A 20,286-nucleotide genomic window follows, 5' to 3' on the forward strand; every position below is an offset into this window, starting at 1 on the left:
ATGTTCAGGGTTTACCCATGTGGATGACTGTTGTCTCCATATAGTTGTACATGGCAAACTCCAGGATAATAACATGGGAGGCTAGCCCACATTACATGGGCTAAAAATCACAGCTCTACCCCTTTTAGATATGGGACTTTGAGCCAGTTATTTCATCTCTCTGTTCTTTCGGTTCCTCATCAGCAAATCAGGATAATAATAATGCCTTCATCATAAACTAATATGAAAATTAAGCAAGATAGTATGTACCCATTTTACAGACCCATTTGATAAATAGTAACTAAATATTAAAGTCACATGGGTAAGATTAATATGGCCAAATTGTACTTATGACTTACAGTTACACACACGGAGCTCACAATTTAGTAGCATTCACTAATTATGTAGATTGTTGTGTTGAACTGCTATAGTTTCCTTATTTCTCTTTTGTTGTTTTATGGTTTCATCTTAGAAATAAAATTTCCTCATATTACATCCATTCTCTCTCTCTGTCCTTCTCTGCCTCCCTCAGAGAAATACTATATGACAAAAATAGTAAGTAGTATAATTTCAAAACTTTGATGATGAAAAATTCAATGGGAAAATGATAGTGGTTATCAAAATTTCAATTAGATCACGAATATCCAGTTGTTTCAAGTTGTTTGATACTGATCTGGAGGAAATATAGATCTTTTTAATTATAACAATATAGGAAATAATATGAATTGAAGTACAATAAATTATCTCCATATAACTTTAAAATTGGAATGAAAATATGTTTTAACATTGATTTAGCTAAAAGTATTATCAAGAGAAAAGCTATAATATCTTTAGAAAGTCAATGACAACTATCAATTTAAAATACCAAATACCATAACTACTACCGCTTTTTTTTTTTTTTTTTTGAGACAGAGTCTTGCTCTGCCACCCAGGCTGGAGTGCAGTGGCCGGCTCTCAGCTCACTGCAAGCTCCGCCTCCCGGGTTCACGCCATTCTCCTGTCTCAGCCTCCCGAGTAGCTGGGACTACAGGCGCCCGCCTCGTCGCCCGGCTAGTTTTTTGTATTTTTTAGTAGAGACGGGGTTTCACCGTATTAGCCAGGATGGTCTCGATCTCCTGACCTCGTGATCCGCCCGTCTCGGCCTCCCAAAGTGCTGGGATTACAGGCTTGAGCCACCGCGCCCGGCCACTACTACCGCTTTTTGTAATGTATTGAAAAAAACTTAAGTTAGGCAATAATATTGATAATGAATATTATGATTATAACAGTTAATACTAAATAAATGCTTGTTATACTGTAGGCATTTCCCCAAAAACTTTACATTTATTATTCCAACTGATAATTTAATGTGAAACAAATAATTGATTTCCCCCCAACTGCTCAACTCTCTAGATCTCAGAAGATATCCAATCCTATCTACAGGATGCAACATAAAATTGTCACCTCGTTGGATTGGAGGTGTTGTCCTGGATACAGTGGGCCGAAATGTCAGCTAAGAGGTATACTCTAATATTAGTAATCACAATTCTGAACAATAAGAAACTGATTCTATTGAAGAAAAGAATAATATTTCCCCCTTTGAATCAAGGTAAATTAACATGTAGCCAAATTTCTAGGACTGTTACTTTTCTAAGCTTTCTAATTTGGTAGCTTTTATAACACTCTGAAATCTCATAAGCTATTCTCTAATTTCTCCCCCCATTTTTATGTTGGATTTATATGATGAGCAAATGGAAATCTGATGAAAGATCTTACTTATTCTTAACAACAAGCTATAGAGGCATGCCTTATTAAAATATCAGGAATGTTAATTTTCAATTTTTAAATAAAGTATTATTAGAAGTGACTCAATATAAGACTACTCTCTAATTTTGTTCCAGTTCAGTTATTTGCAATAATGTGCGTATGAATGAAATTTAGTATTAAAGGACATACAAAGTATGTCATGAATAATTCTCTCTTTTTCAAAATTCTAATGGAGCTATTTTTTTTTCAACCGAGGTTTTACGGACTTTCTGGTGGCAAGGCTGATCAAACACATGGTAACCCGCTGTGGCCTAATATCCATGTGACTATTATTTTGCTTTTGGCTTTAAACAGGTTTCCTTTGAAAAATAAGATATGGCATCAGCATACATATTTTAAGTGAATGAATATTACAAGAAAGGCCATTAGCAGTGGTGGGGAATTCAATCAACAGTGTAAGAGACTCTGATTAAAAATTAATATAAGTGTGGATAAACCATTATGACTCACATTAAGAAAAAGCAAATTATAATACAAAAGCTCTAGGAATCCTGCATTTTAGTTAGGGATATCATTTATGGTTTTACTAGCCCATACAATGAGAATCTGCAGGCAAATTTCACCATAATGCTATTTATTCTGGGTCTGGCCTGAATTTCGAAGATGTTATAAAAATTCAATTTATTTTTAGACTATAGAATGAATGTGCACTGCATTTATAACCAGGCAAAATAAACTTTTAAATAAAATGTAATCTATGTTGAAAATATTTGGAAATAAAGAATTTAGTATATTCTAAAAAGGCCCAAATATGGCCCTGATTTCTGATTTCCATGAAGTACACGAATATACTCACAATGGTAAAACATATTTGAGTCTAGAGTTGGTGAATGGTTAAAAGTTCTGAATAGTATTTAGAATCCTGTTTCTGAAGTCTGTGTTTATTTTCTTCTACAAGGAAGGATATCATGAGATTATTAATTCCATCATTATTTCTTGGTGATTCGAGTGTTTGTTTGCAGAGCACATTTCTAGAAATTTAGGATGTTATCACACATCCTATTGGTAGGCACATGGAAGGGAAAAAGTCTACAGATGAAACAATGTCATGGACTCTAGTTGATGAGAATTGCTGTTGCTCTGTGTTTCAGCCTTTTATACTTAGGAATCAATTATTTGTCACTATGGTGAACTACATACATGTAGGAAGAAAAAGACACCAGAACATCCCTATAAATATAGACACAAGAAACAAAGACTAGTTGACAGTTTCAAATACAGATTGTGTCCTGCCGTTCTCATTTTTCAAAGTATGATATGAAATATTTATGAGTTCAAGTAGTTTAGGGATTGTCTAACGGCACCTTATATCCTAATTGGAAGTAACCTGTGGATAGGTTTTATACTAGATTTACAAATCATTGTATTGATTTCCAGTGACAAAAAATATCCCAGAACAGTTCTGATTATGACCTTCTGTCGTAACAGTATAATTGGAACCACTCATAATTCAGGTATCTGCTGATTGATTAAGCTGTTATTGAAAGGCCTCTTTTCTATGGAAATCTACAATGGGAACAATGTTCCAATGGCAGATGTGCATATTGTGTCATGTTGTCATACAACCAATTCTAATATAGCTTTGATTCCAAAAGAACCCCCTGTTGCTCCCTAGTATACTTTGACCATTCTACTTTTCACTTTTAGTGCAGTTGTATTTTCAATAACTGAATTTTCTATTAGTGCAATTGATGCACTGGTTGTATTAGGAACTACTGTGTCCCTTTGTCCCTTGAACCTTCATTATTTCTCTCCTGGGGGGCTGTTTGCACACTTTCCCTTCTAATAGCTAACCAAATTGCAGTAGGAAGATCTTGTAAATATGCAAGAAATATCACCAGTTCAGGAATAAATTGGAGCTATTTGCAACTGTACTCTTTTTTACTTCTTCTCCTCCACTTTTGTACCCTTCTTTCCATTTCTTTCTTTTATACCCTTCTTTCTATTTCTTTGGGGGTATAAATCCATCTCGAAATTGTTAGAAAGAGATATGGTGACTCAGAATCCATGGGTGATTCTCTCTTTATTCTACAATATGCTAATCTGCTACACATGTACTTCAGCTGCAACTCAGATAATCAAAATACTGGTAGCCACAGTTCTAGATTACCTTATAAAAATATTCATCATATTATCAAAAGGAAACCAATTTAAAAAATCTAAATGAATAGAACCTTATATGGGGGAAAAAGGAGCTTTAAGTCCAACATCAAAGTAATAGTTCTGGTATGTTTTACATTTGTTATGTCATTTTCTCATTTTAAATATATATATTTGTACATAATGAGGAATGAGTCATCAAAGACAGTTTGCACAGGAGTTTTGCCTTTAGAAAGGACCTAATTTTGTGATATGGTATTCAAGATACTTTTCAAAAAGTCAGCGGTAACATACACTTAAACCTGTTTTATAAAATTTGCAATAATGCTCTTTTCCAGTAGATGTCTCTAAAATATTCTGAAGTGGAACAAGGAAAGCGTGACTTACTTTAATGACACAAAGGGCAATGATTTAAATACAAATAATGTTAGATTACAGAGGACGAAGAAAACTTGTTTGCAAATCTGTTTTTAAAAATACAGTGGTTTTAATCATCAGATCCTTTATAGAAAAAAGGTATCTTATAACATTCTGTTTTGTACTACAGATATTATGAATGCTGACAAAATGTGAGCATGTACAAGTGCTGAAATAAACTGGCCCCACCATATGTTATGAATATATAACAAATATTTGGTTTTACAAATGCTGTGAAATCATGCAATAAATTATATAAGAGCTACTGTAACTAACATTTGAATATGGGGCTTCTCCAGCAGGAGGACTGTAAAATGCATTCACTGTAGTTTTGCATGTCTTTCTTTCCAGCAGTAGTAAATGCTTTCTTCTGTGAGAAAGAACATTACCTCCTCTAAGCATCTTTCACAATAAAATTATGATGCATTTAGTGAAGAACACTGTGTACCATAAGTGGTTGTTGCACCAAACTGCCTACTTCAATTTAACTAGTAAATCTCAGTAAAGCTTAATATGTACACCGAACATTCACCATGCCAGTATTCACTTGATATTGATGGATCAGCTGGAAATCTGTCTCCTCAAGCCACACAGGAAGGTTTTCTGGTTCTGAGTGGGAGAGAGCAAACATCCTCATTACTGAGTTGCCATTAATGACTTCCTCCATATGGTTGAAAGGCCTGGAAGGAAAACAACTACAAAATAATGCAAATAAAACCCGTCTAATTAAAAAAAAAAAAGGATCTAATAAGGAAGCTGTTGCTCCTGCTGTAGACACTTGCAGACCTTGCTTCTGTAAGTCCTTGATCCATCAAGGTCAGGGCTTCCATTGCAAGGGGGAAAAAAAGAGAGTAATTGTGCTGGGAGAAAAGCAAAAAGGAATCCAACTTAAAAAATATATTGCATTTAAAAAAAATCTGAAGTGCACAAACATCTTTACAAATTTAGTTGACTGAAATAAATGTCCTCTGTCCGTGTGCTTATCGCTTAGAAGGGAACAAGAAAAAGAAACTTAGAAATCTGTCCTGTAAGAAACAAAGCAAATATCTGTGTCAAGTGAAAGATAGATTGCTTGGAAAACCTAGAATCTGTGGCAGTCCTTGTGGTAGAGAATACATTTGGGGAGACAGAAAGATTGCTAAATGAAAAAACAAAAGAGCATCAATCAACGAGGCTCTTTATCACAGGAGAGTAACTGACTCCACTGTCGGAGATCCTATCAGCTCTTTGCTGTGGCTGGTTAAATCCCATGTAATAAATTGGGATGAATGGAAGTATTGAACTCCAGTCAATAAACAGAGGTAGGGAAAGATAACATAAACTATTGAATTTGTAAAACAGGCATTTCAAGTTTTCAACAGCCTTGGCAGGGACTCCATCTAATGAATTCCCGAGCAAAGAGATTCATGTGACAATTGGATCTCAAGGATCTTTGTGTGATGCTTAATAGTTGTTTCTTTTATTCAGGAGTACAGTTTTCTCACTTAGATTCTAAAAAAAAAAAAAAAGGGTTTAACAATATTGCTAAGAGCAAATGGCAAGCTTTATGAACATGCACATATATACATGCAATTACATTAATTTTTGGCATTTAATACTATAAAATACTTCATAATCACATTTTCTTTCAAATTAGTGATCTTGAAACTATAAAATATGAAAAAAAGCTTAATTTCTCTCATTATATATATATTATTTTCATATACTGAGGAATGAATCATCAAATTTTAGTGTACAGGAAAACTAGATTTTTACTTGATACCTCTATATATGTTTTTTTTAATCTTTCAATTGCTTTTTTTTTCTTTCTGACAACTTTTTAATTTACTCTCTCCTCTCCCTCTTGTCACTGATTTTAAAGTTTTTTCTCATGTTTTTGGTTACTATTTTCAATATATTGATTATCTCCCACATATCACTGTCTATTCCCTCTTTTAATGTAATAGCATTTTTCAAGATCACATGAAAGATATATATCTCAAATTCTTTTGACCCTCAGGTCAATAGAAAATTAAACTTTGATGCTCTTCATTTGCCTCTTTTCTATTCTTGACACTTTACCTCTCACCTAGGTAAATTTTTATTTCTTGAGCATTCAGGATCTTTCCTAGACTGGGTACACAGAAGGAACTATATATTGATGAAGTGCTCCTACTGAAGTCTCAAATAGGATCCTAGAAGAGTTAAAATACCGCCAACACATCCTTGTGTGTGTGTGTGTGTATGTCTGTGTGTGTGTGTGTGTGTGAGAGAGAGAGAGAGAGAGACCTTGCCCTTGCTTCCCAGTCCTTGAAGGATGTTAAGTAAAACATTATGTTATAATCTTCATATTAAATATGCAGCATGTAATACTTTGTAAGAAGTAAAATGAAAAGAACTGACTGAAATTCCATTATAAAATGCAACTTAAAATAACATGTCACTATTTATAATAAAGCTTTACCAAAGTATTTTGAACCCCGGAAATAAATCCTGTGTAAAATGCTTTTGTGATTTGTATTGAGATCTCTCCACTTCAGGATCGTGAGCACCCAAACCAGTCTGCCTTTTGATTATGATGATTGGTGGGAAGGGGCAGCAGTCACAGTCAATATTGTATATAAATCAAAAATTAAGAATGCATTACTTTTTACTTTCTTAAATTAAAGCATTGTCTATAACACAATCTAAAACTACAGACCAAGTAAGAAAGTAAGATAAATCATACCAAAAATCACTCGTATCATTCTAATAATTTCTAAGCAATTTATTGATTTCTACAAATTATATTGGTGTGGTCTTTTGCCATGGATGATAACCAGCTAAATGTTGTCCTTGTCAGAGAGATAATTTAATATAGGGAACTCTCTCAACCTCCTTTAATGACTTACCCATCAGATTTAGAGAAACTGGGTGACATGAGGTCTCAATAAGTTTGTAATTTCTATTAACATCAGTTAAATTATCCTCCTGCTGAATTATCTGTTGGGCTCTCCTGAATAAAAAGTGATTGCATTCAATTTTTATCAGCACTTGAATACTGTGTGTATTTTTGAATATTTACTATCTTTACTATTAACTAAATCATGAAAATTCTTATATAAATATCCTATGTAATTAGTTTATAGAGCTTTGTAAATGTCATTAGGTTAAATTCATCTGGTAGCATAAATCAAGGAATATTTATTGCATTTTTTTAGTTTTGTCATATAAATTTTATTTTCAAACAATTTATTAGAAAATCTTTTTCTTATATAATTGGTCTTTTACTAATTTTTGTTTCAAATAGTATATATACATCTATATATTTCAATTAATATATATTCATTTAAAATAGAATATATGTTTCAAATGTATATTTACAGAAAACATGAAATTTTTATATCTATACTATCTTTGATCAGTTTTTTTAACTGTCTCCAGTTTAACAAGGGGAATTTTCTTTTCTTGTAAAGCTGAAAAAGGATTGGCATTTCTGTTAATGTGTCATCTCTGAAAATCAGTTCTTTTTTTAAAAAGTCTATTTTCCAAATGTTAAATTTCACAATTTATATGAAAGTGAATTCGTAGGGCTTGATGTAATTTAAAAAATACCTTTTTAGCTGTAACATCACAGGCTATCTTTGAAGTCCAAATAGTCTTCCAATTTTTATTATTTTAATTTTTAGCATATACTCTTGCTTTCCATCTGTCTTTCCGTCTTTCTCTCTCCCTCTAGTCTACTTTTATTGTCTCTTCTCTATTTGATATATAGTAGTAAGTGTGAAATTCATCTAGAAAAGATTTCAAGTATTTACTTGATAACACATTATACTTTCAGTCAGAAATATTTGAATACAGTAACTTAGAGTGCCAAAATTTAAAAAAATAACAGAAGTCTATCTAAAATTTTGCCTGGAATTCCTGGTTTACTTTTTCACTATTATTGCACTGGCTTCACCTATCTAAATAATTAAATTTTCACATACACAAATTTCATGGAAAATTCCTTTCTCGAGTGTTCATATGTATTACTACATTACTAATGTAGTATTAAAGATGCTTTTCCTTCTAATTTACTGAGATTAAAAAAATTAACTGCTTTAAAATTCTTGATTTTTATATTTTAGTGAAATTATGAAAATACTTGTATATGAAAGAATTCAAGTTTCATTAATAATACTTTTATATTTTATCAAGTTGACTTTTAAGTTTTCTAAGAAGTTGTCTTACAAAAAGCAGTATCATAAAACTGATTTGTAATGATATTCCTAGATCAGAATTATTATATTAGGTAAGTTCTATAATATTTTTCTTTTCTAAAATGCTCTATTATTTTTAATGCTCTTATTATTTTAAAAAATAAATAATTTAAAATTCTGATTTTTTTCTAAATATTTTATTTATTTTATGGGCACTTTATTAACATCTGATAAAGTATTTTTAAAGTTTTTTACTTCAATTGATTTCATTGAAAAATTTTATTATTAAGAATACTTATTTCATGAGATTAATTTCATAACATTCTTTAATATTTTCTTCTTCATGATTCATGATTGCAAATGATGTTTACCATAATGGGTAAATGCCATTATGATGAAAAATGAGTCTAGTAATTTTATTTCTATATTATACAAATTTGTATGATTGTTTGAATCCAACATTTACCTAGCAAGAAAAAATAGTCTACCAATATTGAAAATCAAGTTGATTTTCATTCCAGAAATGTAGCTTATTTATTTAATATTGAATTTATTTTTTATAATTATTTGGTATTATTTAGATGTTGTACATATTAAAAGATGTTCCAGACTAACTGAGTTTGGCACAGTATCATTACCTAATTTATGACTAGGTTCCTAAGTGATACAATTTTTGTTTTGTTCTCATATTCAAAAAATTCATACTCATGATACCTGAAACAAATACTTTTAAAATTTGGCTAAACTTTTGTTTCTTTTTCAGCGTCTTCAATAATTTACTACAAACTTCTGGACTATAATTATCAAATAACTATGCATTTAGAACAATTAGCACATACTAATAAGTAAAATAAATTGAGCACCAAACGATTTGGAAGTTCTAGCAAATACATAAATCATAAGTAATAATAAACTGTTCATTCTACTAAAACACTGACTGTTTCACAGAATCTATGCAGTGCCTGACATCGGTCCAACAAAATGCTAATTTTGAAAAATAGTTTTCAGGTGTTGTCACAGTAGGAATTCCATTCATCACATATCCTACAAAATACATCCTTTATCATGTATCCATGATTAACTTGTAATTAGTTAATATTATAATTGGTATAACTCAGCTTGTCAGTTATTGGCCTTCAGCATTATATATTTGCCAACAGTTGTGGTTTTATTATATTTCAATATTTTAACAATTGGCGGACCACATTGCTACATACTTGCAAAACACAATCATGGAGTTGGGGAATGTGCAATGTTGCTACATGGGAGTAAGGAGCAACAGTCTGGCTTTTGAGTGGAAAGCGATTTTATTTCTGAGACATTCTAAAATTGTCATTGGGCTGTAGATTTGATTGCTGTGAAGGCAGTACAAACACCCTTCATATGCTTCCATGCTTAGCAGTGCCTCTTTAGGGATCTTGTGCTATAACAATAGAAAGAATGGCAATGTCTAAATGAGGAAATCAGGAAGCTGTGAAAGGCACCTTCCACCCCCATCCCACTTCACTCACTCTTTAAGGAATGGTATGAGACTCAAGGTTTTCATTTCTTAAACTTTATTAAATCATGTCTTCAACACATGCCTTTGTTATTAACAGGAATGCTATTTAAAAGTCTATGAAGACTGATTTCTGGATTGCAATTTTAGTATTAATATATCTAGTATTTTCTGCATTATAACAATGCATTTCCCTCTTAGAAGTAGAAAGCTTAGCAATTTGTTCTAAATTAGTGTTCCTAACCAGGGCCATACATAGAAATCACCCATAGAGTTTTTTCTTTGGTTTTGTTTTGTTTTTTAATACGCACATGTCCCATTCCCCAAAATAGATCTACTGAATGAGAATCTCAGGTGAGGGAGTGAAAAGAACATGGACACTTAATGTTTCAAAGTATACAGGAACTTCTGATTTCCATCCATGAGAAAAAAAAAGTTTCTAATGGGATGTAAAGAAATATGTGTTATAATAAAAGTTAATGATAGAAAAGGAAATTTGAAGAGTAACCTTGTTTGTATACCACAAAACAATATTATCTTTGCTTTCACTATAATTATGCTTCCCTTCCTAACAAAGTATCCACAGCCTACTGAGTAATGGTACCACCTTCAAATGCACCAGCTCTTTTTGTTCCTATGATCTAGCCAAAAATGTAAGCAGCAAATAAATGAAAAGATCATTGTTCATCCTGTTAAATTCACCTGTTGTTACTGCTATAAATACTTATAAGCTTGTATCCTTAACACTCATATTTAAATTAGTAGGTCCAAGGTGGGGTTCTAGAAGTTCTACCCCCAAAAGTTTCCAGGTGATGCTCATACTGCTGATTAAGGAACCCCAGTCTAAGAACCATTGCTTTACTCTCTAATTATACTCTTGGATGGATTTACATTTAAGCTGCCAGAATAAAAGGCCTTATTACACCATTTAAGAAGGAATCATGATTAAAAATTTATGCAATGATTAAATGGTTGTATCTGTGTGAATTAGTTTAAACTTACACTATAATAATCTTATTGCTAGGTCTTAGAAGAAGATTTACACTTTTCCCCACCCACTCCATCCCCTAAATAATTACACTATTTCCCAAGCTGCAGATTGCCTTTGTCCACCAGATAAGTCAACAATTACACAGGACTTTATAGAATACAGTGGAGGAAATGAAAATCAAAAAGAAACAGCATCAAAACAAAAATATTGGACATGAATGGAAATTCATTAATTTAGCTCAATGCCCTGAAGAAAAACAATGCAAAATTCAATCTAACAATAGAGACTCAAATTAATGTCAAATATACTTCCTGTGGAGTAGAGAAGCTTGAGTATTATAGTCACAGCCACATATGGCTTAGGGAGCATAATTAACATGTGCCAGAAATGCAGAGTTTCATTGGTTCATAAATTCACATGGGAAGAAGCCCAGCCAGACACAAAACACTTGTTTCCTCATGTCTGACATGCAAATTTTAATGGATAAATTTGTTCATTAGAAGTCTGTAAATTAAAGCCACATTATTTGATGGTCTCAATATTTTATTTTATTTATTTTTATTTTAATTATTTATTGATTGATTTATTAGCAGAGTCTTGCTCTATCCCCCAGGCTGGAGTGCAGTGGTGCCATCTCGGCTCACTGCAACCTCTGCCTCCCGGGTTTAATTGATTCTCCTGCCTCAGCCTCCTGAGTAGCTGGAATTACAAGCACCCACCACCACACCAGACTAATTTTGTATTTTTAGTAGAGACGGGCTTTCACTATGTTGGCCAGGTGGATCTTGAGGTCTGACCTCAAGTGATCCACCTGCCTCGGCCTCCCAAAAGTGCTGTGATTACAGGCGTTAGCCACCACGCCTGCCCTGTTCTCAATATTTTAAATAGTTCATTTCTCTAAACTCTTTTCCCCAATGAGAAACTATATTGCCATTTAAAATATTACTTGAGTCATGTTAAATTCTTCAATAGAGTTGATTTATTTTACGAGAATTTCTATTTAATGAAATTTCACTGACTTTACCAGTTGATTTGCTTGAGATATGCCTGCAATAGTTTACTTTTATTTTTAGTCCAGTTTGAGACTATAAAAATCTGGAAACAATCCATTTAAGTGGCACTATTAATGAAATAGCTATTTTTATTTTAGTAAGGAACCTGTAGCTCTCCCTTTTATCCAAGTAGACCTCAGTTGGAAATTGCCTTGTTAAACAATCAGCCTTTGTGGCAGTGTTATAGCTTTTAACACAGCGGATTTTTAAATCCCCTCAATTAGGCAGGCAGTATATATCTGCTAGTTTATACAGCTCCTGCAAACTACCATCCATTTTCATGGAAAGGAGGCCTTGAATAATTTCATTTTTTTTCCAAGCAGAATTAGAGTCCTGCATTTCCCACTCCAATGTGGTGTCACATTGCCCTATGGTTGGGGGCGGAGCAGCTTACTCTGCAATCATCCTCGACCATCATGCTTCAGTACACGGGAAAATGAATGTCAGCCACATTATTGTTCAGGACTGGAAAAAATGAGGCCGTCCCAGCGCTTAACTGTCTCTGTTCTCTTTCTGCTTCATTTTAGCCCAGGAACAGCAACATTTGATACACACCAACCAGGCTGAAAGTCATACAGCTGTTGGCAGAGGAGTAGCTGAGCAGCAGCAGCAGCAAGACTGTGGTGACCCAGGTCATAGACTGTAATTGCTATCATCTCTAACCCATTTATTGCCAGTGCTATTTATTACAACTTCTAAGCAAGAAATCTCTTAGCTGTCAAATGATTGATGGTGACACATTAGCATACTTCTCAATCCTTTTCTACTGGTGCTGGATGTTGGGAGAAATTGTGGATAAGCTATAATAGGTACTGAAAAGACCATGTATAATTATTGAAGCTTTGTGTGCAAACACAGAAGGAATAAAAATGCTATGATATTAGGTTGTAAGGAAACCACAGGTTTCCAAAACAAGACCAAACTTTCGTTCTCCAAAGAGTGCCATTATGGAAGACCCTTGACATGGAAGGAACAACGTATTATTTTAAGGGATCTAAGAAGGCTCTCTTCCATTCATTGAGAAGAGATCGCTTAACAGGTGCTGATCCCTAAGAAACGAAATTATGACTAAGAATCAACAAGAACCTCCTGCTGATCCAAAGCTGGCATGTCACGTTTTTCCATCTTTCTAATCAGTTTTTGCCATTTCTTTTAAGCTAAACTTTAGCTCTTACAAACATAAGGTTGGTTGCTGCTAAAAACATCTATTCACTGTGTTTGGCATGGATCTAGTCATACAAAACAAGGCATTCAATTAAGAAATGTGACTTAAAGGGCTGTCTTTAAGAACGCAGCTGAATATCCCCTAATAATGGTATTGTAATTTTTTAAGGGATTGAAATTCAATATCTTTATAAAAGACCATAACATTCTTGAATTACTGTGATACATGTGTAAAGGGATAGACAGTATTATTGCTATATAAAGTGATTTAAACTAAATTATAAATCTCTTTATGCTTGATTAATGAATACCTCAGTAAACAATAAAATTATCAGAACATAGCTACAACTACATACATATATACAGCTGCATATTTTTAATGTTGAGGTATTGAATTTGGAAGCAGAAGATGAGCCATCAGCTCTGTAGCTGCGAGCAAGTTATTTTGGTTTTCTGTCCCTTTGTTTCTTTTTGAGAGTGTAACAGTAACTCTTTGAAATAATTTTTTTAAAACAGAAAATTCTGAGAAAAGTTAAAACATTTTAGAAAAAGAAGCTATTATAATACTTTTTACAAATTTCTACACTTAGTCTTAACATTCAAGTTGCCATTTGCTATATGAATATAGGCTTATATTTTCAAATGTATTAGTGCAAATATAGTTTATTTGAATTACCTTCAAGTCTATTGTGAAATTTAAGTGATTTTAAATATATATATATATTTAATTTTTAATTAAAAATTTAAGTGGTTTTAGGCCAGGCACAGTAGCTCATGCCTATAATCCCAGCACTTTGGGAGGCTGAGGTGGGTGGATCATGAGGTCAGAAGATCAAAAACATCCTAGCCTACATGGTGAAACCCCGTCTCTACTAAAATAAAAAAAGTTAGCCAGGCATGGTGGTGCCCTCCTGTAGTCCCAGCTACTTGGGAGGCTGAGGCAGGAGAATCTCTTGAACCCAGGAGGCAGAGATTGCAGTGAGCCGAGAGCATGCTACTGCACTACAGCCTAGCGACAGAGTGAGACTCGGTCTCAAAAATAAAAAATTAAGTGGTTTTAAATACATATAATTAATTTTTAATTTTTGTGGGTACATAGTAGGTGTATATATTGTTTTGATACAGGTACATAATGTGTAATAATCACATAATTGAGAATGAGGTATCCAGCCCCTCAAGCATTTATCCTTTCGGTTACGAACAATCCAATTATATTCTCTTAGTTATGTTAAAATGTACAATTAAATTATTATTGACTATAGTCACAACATTGTGCTGTTAAATAGTAGGTCTTATTCATTCTTTCTTTTGCTATTCTTTTTTATTTTTATTTATTTATTTATTTACTTATTTCTTTTTTTAGAGATAGAGTCTCTCTGTGTCACCCAGGCAGGAGTACAGTGGAGTGATCATGCATCACTGCAGCCTCCATCTCCAGAGCTCAACCAGTCCTCCTGCCTCAGGTGCCCAAACAGCTGGGACTACAGGCGTGTGCCACCATGCCTGGTTAATTTTTTTTTTTCTTTGTAGAGATGAGGTTTAGCCATGTTGCCCAGGCTAGTCTTGAACCTCTGGACCAAAGCAGTCCACCTGCCTCAGCCTCCCAAAGTGCTAGGACTACAGCTGTAAGCCACTGTGCCCAGCCTCTAACAAAATTTTTATACCCAAATAAAAAACAAATTTTTGTTAATATATTTTTTAAAATACATATATATATACACACATATATATTTAATTTTTAATTAAACATTTAAATGGTTTTAGGCTGGGTGTGGTGGCTCACGCCTGTAATCCCAGCTCTTTGGGAGGCCAAGGTGGGTGGATCACAAGGTCAGGAGATCAAGAACATCCTGGCCAATATGGTGAAATCCCGTCTCTACTAAATTAGCTGCATGTGGTGGTACACACCTGTAGTCCCAGCTACTTGGGAGGCTGAGGCAGGGGAATCGCTTGCACCTGGGAGATGAACCATTCCACCTCTCTCCAATCAGCAATTATCCTTCCCAGCCTCTGATAACCATCCTTCTACTCTCTATCTCCTTGAGTTCAATTGTTTTGATGTTTAGATCCCACAAATATGTGAGAACATGTGATATTTGTCTTTCTGTTCCTGGCTTATTTCCCTTAGCATAATGATCTCCAGTTCCATCCATGTTGTTGCTTTGTTTTTTATGGCTGAATAATACTCCGTTGTGCATATATACCACATTTTCATTATCCATTCATCTGTTGATAGTCACGTATGTTTCTTCCATATCTTGGCTATTGCGAATAGTGCTGCAATATACATGGGAGTGTGGATACCTCTTGGATATACTGATTTCCTTTCTTTTGTGTATTTACCTAGCAGTGGGATTGCTAGATCATATGGTATCTCTTTTTTTAGTTTTTGAGGAACCTCCAAACTGTTCTCCATAATGGTTGTACTAATTTCCATTCCTACCAACAGGATATGGCGGTTCCCTTTTCTCCACATCCTGGTCAGCATTTGTTATTTCCTATCTTTTGGACATAAGTCATTTTAACTGAGGTGAGATGATATCACATAGTAGTTTTGGTTTGAGTTTCTCTGATGATCAGTTATGCTAAGCACCTTTTTATATGCCTGTTTGCCATTTGTGTGTCTTCTTTTGAAAAATGTCTATTCAAATCTTTTGCCCATTTTTTGATTGGATTATCAGATGTTTTCCTATAGGGTTGTTTGACCTTCATATATATGTTGATTATTTAATCCCTTGTCAGATGGGTGGTTTGCAAGGATTTTCTCTCATTCTGTGGGTTGTGTCTTGACTCTGTTGGTTGTTTCCTTTGCTGTGCAGAAGCTTTTAAACTTGATGTGATCCCATTTGTCCATTTTTGCTTTGAGCGTCTGTGGTTGTGGGGTATTACTCAAGAAATTTTTTGCCCAGACCAATGTCTTAGAGACTTTCTCCAATGTTTTCTTGGAGGAGTTTCATGTTTTGAGGTCTTAGACTTAAATAGTTAATCCTTTTTTATTTGATTTTTGTGCATGACAAGAGATAGAGGTCTAGAGTCATTCTTCTGTATATGGACATCCAATTTCCCCAGCACCATTTATTACAGAGATTGTCTTTTCCCCAGTGTTTGTTCTTGGCACCTTTCTTGAAAATGAGCTCACTGTAGATATGTGGATTTGTTTCTGGGTTCTCTATTCTGTTCCATTGGTCTATTTGTCTGTTTTTATTCCAGTACCATGCTGTTTTGGTTACTATAGTTCTGTATTATAATTTGAAGTCAGTTAGTATGATTCCTCCAGTTGTTCCTTCAGTTGTTCTTTTTGCTTATGTAAACTTTGGTTATTCTGGGTCTGTTGTTGTTCCATGTAAATTTTAGGATTTTTTTTTTTTTTTTTTTGTAGTTCTGTGAAGTATGTCATTAGTGTTTTGATAGGGATTGCATTGAATCTGTAGGTTGCTTTGGATAGTATGGACATTTTAACAATATTTATTCTTCCTATCCATGAACATGATATACCTTCAGTTTCTTTCATTAGTGTTTTATAGTTTTCATTATAGTGACCTTCCACTTCTTTGGTTAATTGAATTCTTATGTATTTAACTTTGTGTGTGGTTACTGTAAATGAGATTACTTTTTTTCTTTCTCAGATTATTCACTGTTGGCATATAAAAATGCTACTGAGTTTCATATGTTGGTTTTGTATCCTGCAATTTTGCTGAATTCATTTATCCATTCTAATAGTTTTTTGGTGGAGTCTTCAGGTTTTTCCAAATATAAGGTCATATCATCTGCAAACAAGGATGCTTTGACCCCTTCCTTTCTAATTTGAATGCCCTTTATTTCTTTGTCTTGTCTGATTGCTCTAGCTAGAGCTTCTAGTGCTTTGTTGAATAACAGTGGTGAAAGTGAGCATCCTTGTTGTGCTCCAGATGATAGAAGAAAGGGTTTTAGCTTTTCTCCATTATATGATACAAACTATGGGTCAAAATATATTTTTTAATGGTCTCAATTTTCTCTTCTTCTATATGCAGAAGTGATGCGAAAAATGACTGACCAGGTAAACTACCAGGCAATGAAACTGACTCTTCTGCAGAACAAGATTGACAATATTTCTTTGACTGTGAATGACATAAGGAACACTTACTCCTCCCTAGAAGGAAAAGTCAGTGAAGATAAAGGCAGAGAATTTCAATCTCTTCTAAAAGGTAAAAATAAAATGAAATAAATTATTCATTCAGTAACACAGGAAGCAAATGATTCATTTTTCTTTTCTTACATCACTTCGGGATCTTTGCTTTAGTCTGGGTGGTATGGAAACCTAAGAAAGATATTTTTTGAATGAGATATAAAATCACAAAAATTCTGAAATAATTTGAAATATCTACATTTTATTATATATACTGAAGTCTTTGAATATTCCCTTTGGTTGATAAACATAATGCATCTAGTTATAGCCTTACTTATATTCATTTTTAGTTAACATGAGTCATATTAATTTACTTCCATTGTGTTATCCACTTCAAGAATAAAGATACATTTAGGGGATAAAGACAGCTAGATGCCTGGTTGACTCAATACTAATCTGAAGTGCGTTGTTAGCCCCACAATTTTCTAGGTTATGGTGTAAAATCTACTAAATATATCCTAAAGCATTCCAGTTATTATTAATATTAAAAAATAATTTATATATGTGAATAGGCTTTGCCTGAATTTTGTGCTCTTAAAACAGTGGGCTTAAAAGCAGGCTATACTTCTTTCTGGAGGCTCTACAGGATAATCCATTTTCTGCTAATCCAAGTTGTTGGCAGGATTCTTTTTCTTGCAGTTGTAGGACTGAGGTCCCTGTTTTCTTGATGTCTGTAAACTGAGGTCCATTCCCAGCTTCTAGAAGCCACTGCATTTCTTGACTCATAGTCCTCCATCTTTAAAGCCAGCTACAGTGTGTTGAGTTCTCTCTGCATCTTTCTGACCATGTAACTCCATTGGACCTACCTGGATAATCAGAAAAATCTCCCTATCTCAAGGCACTTAACTTTAATCACATTTTCCAAGTCCCTTTTGCCATGTAAGATACATATTCACAGATATGGGGATTTAGCATATGGACACCTTGGGGGAAATGGGTGTGTCTTGTTCTGCCTGCCACAGAGATTTATGTATAGTGAGTAATTGCTATGAAAGTGTTATACACAGGATACAATGGGACTACTTGACACTTGCAACAAATCCAATCTAAGGGGACCAGAGAAAGCGTCTAGGAGAAACCGTCTCGATGTTAACCAGGCAAAAGGGTTTCAGGTAGGGCAAGGATGTTCTAGGCATGCAGTTAGTTTGGTTCCTGGGAGTGTCCCAAATGGGTTTATTGTATGAAACTTGTCAGTTTGTAAGTTTCAGGATTACTGGGTTTTTTCCCTTTGCTTTATTCATTAAAAAACTCAGTGTACAACCCAATTTTTATGATTCACAAGTTACCTTTTTTCTATTGTGGTTCTCAGATTTAAAAAAGACAAATAGGTGGATATTTAATATATCATCTACCAGTACAGACACTTACATAGCTCAACAACAATTATGATTTTTTAATCATATAAATAATTGCTGCTACTCAGTCACTAAAAGAGAGACCTTGTCCTACGTATCTGGTATGGCCCAACTTTACCAATGCTAAGCGTGAGAAGGAAATATTTTTTCCCCCTTGACATGACAGCATGAGAAACAAGTCAAATAGAAACAGTATGTAATTGACTATAACCATCTGAATGAGATTTGTTTAGCAAGTGTTGGTTCTCATGAGCTAAGAGAATTAGCCTGTCAACTGTTTTTTGTGACCTACCAGCCTACTACAAAGATTCTGGCACTGACACAGGAGAAAAATCACACACTCACAGCAACAGCATTAATAATGAAACTCCCTCCTCAATAGGAGGAATTAATTGTGTACTGAGCACAGTCATTAATTATAAGAACCAGAGGGCTTGAAGTTATTGAATATTCGTACAGGAAACAAAAACTAAACCCACCTGCAAGGTGCTGTGCTTGCCTAGTGAAACCACAGCTTCCTCCCTTGTTTATTTTACACCCAAGTGAAAAACACTACTTAATCTGACAGTAGCCATAGAAACTGTTGAAAATCAAATGTCTCAACTCCTTAAAAGGAGGTGGATACCTTAAGAGGTACGTAAATGTTATTAAAAGGCCATACATTCACAGTCACAGAAGGGGCATGCGAAGGTATCTGATACCAAATATATCTGGTAAATCACCAAATGTAATATGGTTTTAAGAAAGTGGAAGCATATCAGTCACAGGAAACAGAATCAAATAGAATTAAAACGATGTGCCCACTCAAATATTAACATAAAGCACTTTGATATGTTCTTGCAAAATCAGATTCTTGCACAGATGCTTGTTTAGTAACAAACTGTATAAATGTTATCTGAAAAGCTTCTTATCCCAAAACACATTTTTAAGCTAATAATCTGTTTAATGTCTTTTCAGACATTGCTGTGATTTTGCACTTTCTTCAATGTATTTTTCCAAAAAAGTGTTAAAGCATAATAGCTGAAGTAATTTATATTATTCATTTTCATTTTTTTCCTAATTATGTTGATCAAGCTTTTGTACTGAGTTTTATCTATCTACAGCGTTTTTGCTTATTGTTATTCTTCTTATGGCTTTCAGGTCATGTCGTTTTTTGTTTGCTGAAGTTAAATATTTATTGTAATTGTCCACAACTAATAAAGTCAATAAAGCTTAAATTTTATTATTTCTTTTAAATTTTGAAACATTGTAAGGTTATAAAGTCAAAGAAGGTCTAATCTGAACCTTAAATATTTTATTATATTTCATCAAGTTTTTGACGTCAGGAGAATTAGAGTCATTTTTAACTAATGGGAAATGACTAAATGTTCTTATAGCAAGAGTAATATTAATATTGCTATTGAATAGTACCTTATACTCAACGATACTTACATATTCTTTTTTAAGACCAGAAGTCTAATTTTCTAAATTTTACTTTCTCTGTATAGCATATAGAATGTACTTCATGAATATTTATTTAATAAATGGGTGACTGGTTAAATGCTAAGCAAAATGTAGAAGATAAAAATATTTTAAAGCCTTTCTGGTGTGATTATCCAT

At 33.6% G+C, this 20,286-nt stretch overlaps 1 protein-coding gene across 2 annotated transcripts in view; it reads left to right on the plus strand.

The window, feature by feature from the left end:
• Positions 1-20,286, plus strand: part of MMRN1 (multimerin 1) — a 65,358-nt gene that overhangs the window by 21,091 nt on the left and 23,981 nt on the right. The window contains exons 4-6 of one of the 2 annotated variants that reach the window (XM_033214829.1): positions 1,372-1,478; positions 12,531-12,635; positions 17,178-17,351. In XM_033214829.1, coding sequence (XP_033070720.1) covers positions 1,372-1,478; positions 12,531-12,635; positions 17,178-17,351 — 386 coding nt within the window. The remainder of the gene's footprint in view (positions 1-1,371; positions 1,479-12,530; positions 12,636-17,177; positions 17,352-20,286) is intronic. The other variant, XM_033214830.1, reaches the window with a different exon arrangement.

Source organism: Trachypithecus francoisi, unplaced genomic scaffold (genome assembly GCF_009764315.1).
Source record: "Trachypithecus francoisi isolate TF-2019V2 unplaced genomic scaffold, Tfra_2.0 Lachesis_group1, whole genome shotgun sequence".
Classification (NCBI taxonomy): Eukaryota; Metazoa; Chordata; class Mammalia; order Primates; family Cercopithecidae; genus Trachypithecus; species Trachypithecus francoisi.